The 10,869-nt window shown below is 38.3% G+C and overlaps 1 protein-coding gene across 1 annotated transcript in view; it reads right to left on the bottom strand.

Moving 5' to 3' along the window:
- Positions 1-2,620: 2,620 nt before the first annotated feature.
- Positions 2,621-10,869, bottom strand: part of SUCLG2 (succinate-CoA ligase GDP-forming subunit beta) — a 131,675-nt gene continuing 123,426 nt past the window's right edge. The window contains exon 11 of the mRNA XM_055707862.1: positions 2,621-4,581. Within this exon, the coding sequence (XP_055563837.1) occupies positions 4,466-4,581 (116 nt within the window). The 3' untranslated portion in view covers positions 2,621-4,465. The remainder of the gene's footprint in view (positions 4,582-10,869) is intronic.

Raw genomic sequence — 10,869 nt, forward strand, 5'->3', positions numbered from 1 at the left:
GCCTCATTAAGTAGAAAAAAAAAATTGTTGGTTCAACCTGTTCCTTTTTAAATTAAACATATTAAAGTTGATAGATACCCCTAATTCTCTGCTCAGCCTTTTATGCGTTGCAATAACACTGCTCCCATTGTTAGGGAAAGTCTTGAGTTTGCATAATCTGCTTTTCATTTCCCTGGCAGCTGCAGATCATTCTTGGTGACTAAATTAAAAACAGTTTCTTTCAAGAATCCACCAGATCTGTCCTCCTTTTCCTTTCCTTCACCTACAAGCTATGAAGAAAAGAAGGAAACAAACCTTTACCAATAAGCATTAAATCCTATCAGATCAGGCTGGAAGGTCACCTCATCCATCCCTCTGTCCCGAGGCAAAAATCAACTCTTCTTAAGTTATCAGGTGCTCATCTACCTCTTAAAAAACACCCACTGATGATTTCATAGCCTGTTCCTTGGCTTACCTCATGGCAACAACTCTGACCCAAATGTTCCTTACCATAGTCATAGCTCCTCACTGCTTGTTATGTCCACACTGGACTCAAGAAAGACTATTTCTCTTCAAATAAAAATATTTCTTCTCTCTTTGAAGCAGCCCTTTACACGTCTGTCAAACTTTCCCATACTTTTCACTCTTCTTATTTCTTATGAACATATCTGTCTACAACTTTCCTGAAATACACACGTTTCAGAACCCGGCACTCCCGAACAGGCAAGACAAACTGCTCCTCAGCCCATTTCCGCTCCTGTGTTTATTCCTGTCGTATAGAAATGAGTAGAAGGCACAGGTTCGAGTTCTCAGCCTCCCAGGACAGGAACAGGCAGATAGGGAGAGAACTCTTGGACAGCTTTGAGGACAACACTGCAAGTAGTAAGAAAACACAAGGAGTGAGCTATGCGGGTAGAAAAGTAGGGGAAAATCCAGGAAATTTAGTAGGGGAAGGGGAGAGAATCAGATGACAAATGAAAATGTGCAGTGACCTGCTTTCCTCCCTTTGCCCCTTGCCAGAGCTGACCTTGACTTCAGAACAAACTCCAATTTTCTGAAAGGCAGCAATAAGAAAAACAAGGCATGAAATCTCAAGAGTCAGTTCATAGGCTTACAGCAGCATCTAATACTAGCATTTTACATGTCATGTAATAAAGCACTAAGCCTAGGAGGTTTTGGGATTTCTGTAACTAAGTTGGCACATTTTATTACAGGACCTGGTTCTTCCAGCACCTAGCCTTGTGCACAGGCTTCCTGGCTCTTCCAGCCCTGTGAGGGTGCTCACACCTGTGTTTCTGGCCACTCAGTACGCTCAGCTCGTACTGTGCTCAGCTCTCAGCACAAAAGAACCATCCGGGTCAACCTGACACACCGTAATCAGAGTTACTGGAGGTTCCCAGGTTTGAAAATCCCCAAGTTCACCAGGCAAGGCTCACCTTGGAGGGCAAAGCAAGCGGCACAGCACAGCTCGCAACTGCGGCAGCGGGCTCTGCTGCAAAGGGATGGCCCTGCTCGGGACCTCATCTGGTGACTGATTTGCACTGACATGCTGTTCCGATCACAGCAGTTGTGCATGATATCAGCTGCTTTTCCGGACATAGGGAAGAGCAGGCCTGACAAATAGGATAGTAAATGCATGTTAAGGACATTACTCCAGAACTCCCAGCTGTTACACTTTCACTATGAGAATTTATCTTGTTAAAGATGTAACACAATGCCAGCAGTAACAGCTTCCTCCTGTTTTGCCTTCTAAGCGCCCAGTCCTACAGAGCTTTATTAATACAGGCTGAAATGTCAAGATTTAAAGGCTAACTAAATCCTATTTAAAACTTTCACCAAGGGGATTTGCTGGAACTTACCCACTGCTTACACCGCTGTTCGCTTCCCGTGGGAGGGGCAGCTCTCACGTATGTGCCCGCTGGGTTTAAGCTATAAAAGGCCGGCTGGAGCGGAGCTTGCATCCAGCCCTGCTGAGCAGGGGCAGCCACCGGGCAGCCAGCTGCTGAGGACAGCAAACCGCACTCTTGCCAGGTTGCGTCTCTGCATGATTGAGCAAAGACAAAAGCATCCCTTCTAGGCACTGCATTTACTTGCAATTTGTAACAGCTAAAAATCACAGGAAATGGAACTAAAATGCCTTTCCAAGGGAGACCAAACCCAACCTTACACGTTTCCATACACAGAGAAATGACCCATGCAAACAAAAACAAACCAGTCTGCAACGCCACACCAAGCAAGCAGAGCACCAGCAGAGCGCCTCTGGTTACAGACAGCGAACAGTGCCTCAGTGCAAGTGAAACACCAAACGTTCAAAAACAGAAACCCAGAGCTTATGAAATTTTCCATATGACAGCTGAAAATTAAAAATTATACTGTCCTAGTCTGTATATGGCTTAAGAGGAATAAAACCTGTATGTACTGTCATTAGTCTACATAAAAGAAAAGATATATATAAAGATAAAAAGATCTACTTTTTCAGATAAAAAGCATATATCTAAGAGTATACCAACATTTCCCAATTGAAACTAAATTTCTATGCATTCGATTTCACCCACCTGTAACAAAATGCTGAACGGAAGAACACAGAATACAATAGACAAATTAAACAATCTTCTGTTTTACAGAAAGGACAGTCATTAAATGGGTTTATTTTTACGTTTATTTGATGAAACTGTGTACAGAGCATTAATCTTTGCAGAATAATCATGTACACACACAACGAATGATTTTGAGACCAGAAGTTAGATACACAGTGTGCGACAACATTGCATAAACAGTTCTTCCACAGAATTCTTCTATTTCCAGTATTAAAGTATATAGAGTGTGACTTCTTTATTTATTGTGGTGAGGTAAACACTTCTTCCTCCAAAGCAGCGTGCTTCTATGCACCTTCACAGGAACTGCTAACGGCACCCTTCTCCTTCATTCAGTCAATAAGTACATACCTAGCGGCATATTTATTGCTGTTCTAATGGTCATACATTTTTTCCTTGAGCAATATGCAGAGAAAGGAATGGAGAAGAAAAAACCTACAGTAACTGATGATAGCAACCTATCTATACTATTTGTGTCAAGAGGCAGAGATTAGTGCAGATAATTTATTTCGAATGTAACAGTTTTAATGGAAATGTCAAGAAAAATTTATTTACATTTTTCTAAGTAGAACACGGTATTGATTAGAGCCGCTCAAAAAAATCACAATTAAGAATTTATTAGACAAATTTTTACCTCTCTGCCCATTTACAAGATCAGGTCATAATATCCACTCATTTGTTCACTGTTCAAATTTATTGATGATTTTCAGCATGCAATTCCTGGGCTGAGCGAGATTTGTACCGAGTTCTTTAGTTACACAAGCCATTTGGTATTGTCTTCTGTTCCCGGAACGAATGATCTGTGTAAATAACAGCTTGAATTTTGACTGTTACAAAAGAATATATAATCAAAATAAATCTTGTTCAATATTTGAGTACTGAAACTTACTTTTTCTTTCTTGTACATGTTTTTACTGATGCCTGAGAAATCAAATACTTTAAAAATGGAAAAGTTCATTTGTGTTCTATTCCCAATAAATCAGAAATGTTTTTTGAAAGTTAAATCAATTGAAGAATACTCCATGCTCCTTACAGAAAACTGCTTCAGGTTCACATTTTATTTTTAAACCTCACAGCAGTGACATACTTATGAAAGAGGTTATTTTAAAAAGTTAGCAGCCATTTTCTTACTGGCAGACACATCCTCCTCAAGCTCTCTCTACGGCACTGTTACACCTAGAAATACTGCACCTCATTTCCAAACCCAGAAAATAAAAAGAATCACATTTCACCAGCTTACAGGCACAGTGTAAGAATGGAAGGTCCTTTCACTACCAACTATTCAATCCCTTTCCTATTGTGAGGTATACTTTGGCATCTAAAAAAAAATCATCTTAAGGCAAAATGTGTGATTTCTAAAAAAGAAAATAAACATTATTCATTTGAATAAAAATAGATATTGTAAGCACAATTTTTTACATTTGTGTAGAAGTCCATAAAAAATATAAACTCATTATTAGTTTGCTGAGTCTTTACGATATATAAAAAAAGAACCAAACTACTGTGAAATAGGTGAACTACGTGTGTTTGATTAATGAACAGTCCTGCTGAAATAACTCAATTATTAATTGTTGTATCTTATCATGAGCTTATCAGTTACAATTCTAGAAGAAAAGCAGAAAAAGAGCTTTATGAAGAGAAATATTACTTATTACAATTCTGAGTAACAAAATTACCAAAATTAGATGAAAACATACAAACTTTTCAAGAACGTAGCTGCAAAATTTCTGAAGCCTAATTTGCAAGCCTGTGGCCTGAGTTTGTCACGTATGGCAAATTAAGTCGACCAACACTGATGATTGCTGAGAAAAACTCTACTAATCCTCTCTGAAATAAAAAAAGGAACAACATCTTGTGAAACACACGTGCTTTCCATGAGAATAATGTTCACATTATTTTTTTGCCACACTAGCCACTGCCTTCTTTGCTGCATCCTCAAGGTTATTTGCAGACGTGATGGGGAGTCCACTTTCATTCAGAATACGCTGGGCTTCATGAACATTTGTTCCTAAAAAAAACCACTGACTATAATTAGTAATTAATATTAATGAATAAATGAGCATCTCCTATTAAATCCCTATAAAAGTAGTTATGCTTCAAACTACACATCATTTCAGTTTAACACAGATTCAATGAGTAGTTTAGACAGCTGAGAAGAAGGAACTCAATTTCAACAACAACTTTGACTGACAATGCAATCTGATAATAGCACCTGCATCCACAACAGGGGCTTTGTGAAGATTAGAGGGTTAATTCAACATCCACCAGAGTCCGCGGGGACATCCAACAAGAGCAGTGGATAGCGGATCATGTATCAGGCCTTCAAGACACTCAGAAGCTTTAACTCATTTATTAGCAACAATCAGCTGCAGCTGATCAGCAGTCAGTGAATCAACAATAACTGCAATTTGCCCATGTTAACTGAAAGCTGCAAAACGGGCTATGAAAGACAAAGATTTGGGTAATCCTGAAAATCCTTCTGGTTTTGAGCTGCTCTTGAACATGCTTATTTTGCATTTCTGCTAAAAAGGGGGAGCACAGTGATCTGTGAAGCATTCAGCACAGCACCGTTCCCTCCTCTGCTGCTGCACTAAATTCTCCCACACCAAAGGAGGCTCTACAGCTATACAGTACAAGTGCTCCACTTTGTATGTAAAAAGCTCAAATTCAGTCAATAGACTACATGCACAGTAAAAGAAAAAAAATCCAAAATTAAAGAAGATATTTCAGGAAAGTACATTTTCCCTGCTGTTCACACTCATATAGAAGACAAGTGAATCGCCTTCCCATTTACTCCAGCTCATTCTTTTCAGAAAACAAAGACAAACAGAAAATGTGAATTCTCCAGAGCTTTCTCCACCAAAGCCAAGTGACAGTTTTGATCGCTGATATGCTTTGTAGCAGAGAAGAGCCTGGGGACAGGTATCCTACCGAGGAAGTGGACTCCACACTTCGGGACCATGCACTAGTCACAAGCACAAGATCCTGAGCTGATCTTTTTTGGGATCAACTCTACCCCCTCTCCTCCAGATCGAGTTCCTCGTTCATTTGCTATGCCAAAATGCTTAATTACTTTGTAATTCGTAGACTCAGCAAAATGAATTTTAATTATATTTGGAGCTATACACTAATTATACCCTTAATTATTAACCAAGCAAGGAGCACACTCTTTACTGTGACACTTCCAGAATGCTCATTTAAAAGGGTGATTTGGGGTTTTTGGCTGACTTTATATAAAATGTCTGAAACTGTACAGCAGAAGTAGAGAAATTCAAAAGTCTGTTTCATCAGTGCACTCAAGTTGGGAATCCCACTCCTGGCACTGAAAAAAGACCAAAGACATCGCTGTCGCAGCAGGCCCCAGCACTCTGTGATAGGAGAGGCAGGTGTCTGGAAGAGGAATGTGGGACCCCATCTGCTAGCTGTTTAAAAGCACTGGAAGAAGAGGTCATGCTTCCCATCAATATGCAGAGGACACACTGTGGGACTCGTGTAGGAAGGTCAAAGACATTTGAAATCTCTGACAGAAGGGTGATTTGGTTGCATAGTAACATCTAAAACTGTACAGGACTCTTCCTACAGAAAAAAAGAATATTATGGGCAGAAAAGAGCACAATTTTCTTTGTTTGTTTTAAACCATCCCATATAACGTAATGTGGAAGCTGCTAATTGCCTGTACAGAACTGTGCAGGGAAGTCAGAAGGCATTACAAAGGTACTCGTCTCTGTTAAGTTCCTCACATTTCTATAGCGATTCCCATAAGTCTCGAAGGTTTTATCTATTATTTAGATACAAGTGTGATAAACATTTAAAACAGTCAAGATTGTACTGATCTCTCAAACAGGATTCTACAAGACAAAATGTGGTGAAAAGAAAAAAATGGAAAGAGAAAAATTTCCCTGGAAGTTTTCCCACACGGAAAAATATTGTGCTGTTTGTGATAACCACATATTTAAAACTAACTTTTGCTCTTCACTAAGTGGCCATTATTAATTTACTAACAGGTCAGAGTGGGAACAATACATTGGATCTGTTCTGCGCTGCATTGATTGCTCTACACACCACTTGTCTAACATGCATTACAAAATCAATAGAAAACACAGTTCACTAAGAAGGGAGGGATAAGATTATGCAGGCAAATAAAAATATGAAACATGAAAAATATCTCACTGCAGTCAAAAGAATAAGGTTACACTTTTTTAAATAAAATATTGTTTTATAGGCAGCCCATACAACTAAACATATTTTTCAGCAAGCATTTCCTTTGTTATAATTTTATTTTTTTTTTTTTTTTAAAATTATAGATTTTTATCCTATTGTGGAAAATACAGAAATTACAGTGAGATCCTGATGAAAGCAGGGGTAAGAGTTTTAAAATTAAATGCTCCGAAAACACTGGAAATATTTAAGAATCTACAACAGGTATCATCTTATTGCAGTAGATATTAAAATAAACAAATAAATAATTCCACTATTCTAACATTAACCTCCTGCCACTGGATGGTGTCAGAGAACTGTAAACAGAATCCCATACACAGGCTATCACAATAACCTGCCCTTCACCTAGAGCCAGCTGAGACACGGTGAAAATACACAGGACTGAAGGACACGGGGCTGTCATTGTCGCTGGGGTTTTCTTTGTTTGTTTGTTTGGGTATTTTTAAACTGAACTCTATTAAGGGAATGGCTTTCTAATGACAAAAAGAAGTTTTTTTCCTTTTGATGCATATTACTGTCAATGACACTTCATGGAAAAACAGAAAAGATGTAATTTTATCAGCATATACCTTCAGACTTTTTAATATAAATATCCACCTTCTGAAACCTGGGTTCTGAAACCACCTCTGTCTGTGTACATGCAATCTCTCACATTTACACTTCTGTTGCCTTGAAATCTCTGCTACCACTAGCAAAGTGAATCTATTCAACTCATTACCTAAAAATCCTAGTGATAAATATTCTATCTAAGCACATTTCTATAAACTGTGAGATTATATTAGCATGCATCGTTACAAATTAGTCAAGAGGACTGCATAGGTTGAATGAAAACAAACAAATAAAACACCTCAATCATACTCCAAAAGGATTTTGATAATGTTCAATTAGTCACTTGCCCTGTTGCCACTGTCCAGTGCTCATGGCTGGAGAGTATGTAACATTCTGCAACGCCATGTCTACCTTTTCAGATAAATAAGACATAAGGGGAGAAGACACATTAAGTATATCCTCACAAACAGAACACTAACATAAAAAAATAATCTGATCTACCTCAAACATTCTGCTCTAACAAAATATTTCACAATATGATGTCTGAAAATTATTATTGATGTGACCACATTACATTATCAATAGCGCTGCTTCAGGTTTGATATGCTACACTGATGAGCACGTTAAGTGCCAAATTCCGCACCCCCACCCCCCCCAGCATGGATCCAGGTTATGTCATTGCTAGCCCACAAGCTGGAAACTCATAGCCTCTCCAGTTCTCAAAGACAGAGGTACTGGAGAGTACGGGACAAGGTTTGAAGCTCATCACTAGCTAACCTTCAGTCAACAACATTTCATTTAAGGTTTGGCTAGTGGTAAGACTAACTTAATCATCTTTAGCTAGGGAACCTATGAAGTTTTGGTGGCTTACACATCTCGTAGCTGTTGGCTCTGCAGTCAAGAATAAATTAAATTTCTTTCACTGCCTAGTTCTAAGAGACAAACACTTTCTATTCTGTCCACCTCATTTACCCTTTTCTGTCTTAAACTTTTCCCAAAGAATATTCTAATCTTTTCCTCTGCCTCATGTTTACATCCTAACTGGAAAGACGCATTTAAATTTGTACTGAATGTTTAAACACAGGATGTCTGAAGAGGTTGATATGAATGGAGTTTTAAGTGTGACTTTGCAATACCCCAGTCTTCTCTCTTGACAGGCAATTTGGTTTACTAAAAATCATAGATGTACGTAATAAACCATATTTGTGAGCAAAACACACAGGCTGGAGAAAAACTTCACTTGTGTGTAAAAGATTGCTGAATATATTAAAAAAAATTGATTTTGAAGAACACAGAAGGTCACAAATCACATGGCTGAAAAATATAATAGGAAATTCTGGATTCAGGCATTTGAATAAAAGCCAATTTGCTTCTAGCTGTGTTTCAACATATTAAGTAGTTCTAATTCCTCCCAATTCTTCTTGTCCTATGAACAGAGAAGCACAGAATTCATTTGTTGAGAGACAATGTAAAGTTTCCAGCATAGGAAGAGGATATCCAATTCACAATTATTTTTTATTTTTTCCTCTTTTCATCTAACAGAGTTACATAAATTAGAAACGAGGTTTGACTTCCATTCAGAACTCATAGTTAGTTTTCACAAAACTTAACCGATGTACCTTACATTTTAAAGGGGAAAAAAATCCTGCTTAGAACTAGCCGAAGTTAGTTTTCTACATCTACAAAAGACAAAATCTGGAATATGTAGTTTCTCCATTTGTTCACGAGCCTTTTAAACAATAATCCTGCATCTCAGCTGGTGATTTTTTTTCACCAATAAGGCAAGGAAATACATGTAATTATAAAGTTACTATTTTCAAAGAGGGTAGTAATCCTTTCTTTATCCACTGGTAAAACAGCTTGTAATTATTATACAACTGAGAACAAAGATTTGTCCACAGAATCCTGCTAAATCAAGACAGATTTGACTGATTAAAACTCTAGTCATCAAGACATTTGTGATACAGTACGTGCAGGCAAAGAGTCTTTAAAGTGCAGGTCACAAATCTGTTAGATTTATGGGAATAATCATGAACCTTCTGTTGGAAAAACGTTCAAAATGGAAATCCAAAAAAGTGCTTGTCCCTTTTGCTCCTTCTGAAGTGTAAAATGTTATCAGTGATGTTTTAAAGAGTCTTGTGTAGCCTTATTACTTCCACACTACTCATTATTAATTTAAAATCCTCATATGTTTAGATAACCCGGTGTGAGTCCAAAGAAGAACAAAAAAGATGATTGAAGGATCCAGAGGGATTGATTTCTGAGGAAAGATTAAAAGAACCAAATATGTGTATATATACATGTATTTTGCTATAGTTGGGTGATTAAGGAGGCAGAGAAAGCAGAAGTTACGAGCTAACAGTTTTTAAGTACAACATCTGAAGGCTGTAAACATCATGACTCTTTGTTTAGGATGAACCGATGGGTAACACTAGGAATGAGAAAAGGAATGAAAAAAACTTCTGAGATAAATATTATTGAAAAGTGGGAGCTTGCTGTATTATTCTGGGACAGAGTTTCCTAAACAAAATGTAGTATTGCTGTCTCTGGAGTCAGCAACTAGGAGAAGCAGTTGTGCCAGCGGAGGTTTAGATTGGGGATTAGGAAAAATTTCTTCACTGAAAGGGTGCTGAAGCACTGGAACAGGCTGCCCAGGGAGGTGGTGGAATCACCATCCCTGGGGGTGTTTAAAAAATGTGTAGATGTGGTGCTTAGGGACATGGTTTAGCAGTGGGCTTGGCAGTCCTGGGTTAATGGTTGGACTTGATCTTAAAGGTCTTTTCCACCCTAAATGATTCTATGATTCTATTATTGCAAACTTAGTAAAGAGTAGAGCAATCACGGGAAGATGGTCACAAAAGATGTTTGCATTAAAATCTATGTTTGACACTGAAGATTCAGCTTCAGTCTCAGTGGATGAAGCAGCACACGACTCAAAGGTCACAGGCACAAGAGGAACAGGCACCATGCAGATACCTCTGCAGGGCTTTCTGCAGCCCCAGGCAGCAGCACTCCTGCTCCACAGCTACTCTTCCAGACAAACCCCCCAGTGCAGTAGCACTGGGACTCTCCTCATTCAGCCCAGGGACTGCTTTGCCTCTTGCAATCTCCCAGAAGTCACATTAAAAAAAAAAAAAAAAAAAAAAAAATCACCCTTACTGTGTAAAATCGTGGAAGTATCAAAAGTACTGAAGAAAGGTCAAGAAAACCCAGTGGCAGACCTAGCAGACTCCAGTTTAAAATGAGCAAGTTGATCTTCTTGTTTCTCTTATACCATTTTCAAATACTGCAATAGAAACAATTTGCAACTATCTTGTTCATGAGGAAATCTAACGGCTTTTCCAATATCTTCACTTAAAAAAATAACAGCTAACAATAGATGAGAAGTCTTGCAGATCTGACAGATAAACTTCTTCCCAGCTATGACAGACAGGAAAAGCTTCACAACATTGCCTAGAGCTGATAAACAATGAGATTTTATATTATGAAACTTTACTGCTTCTACCCCACATCCATCAGTCTCTCCTTC

This window comes from Falco cherrug, chromosome 4 (assembly GCF_023634085.1).
Source record: "Falco cherrug isolate bFalChe1 chromosome 4, bFalChe1.pri, whole genome shotgun sequence".
Taxonomy (NCBI): domain Eukaryota; kingdom Metazoa; phylum Chordata; class Aves; order Falconiformes; family Falconidae; genus Falco; species Falco cherrug.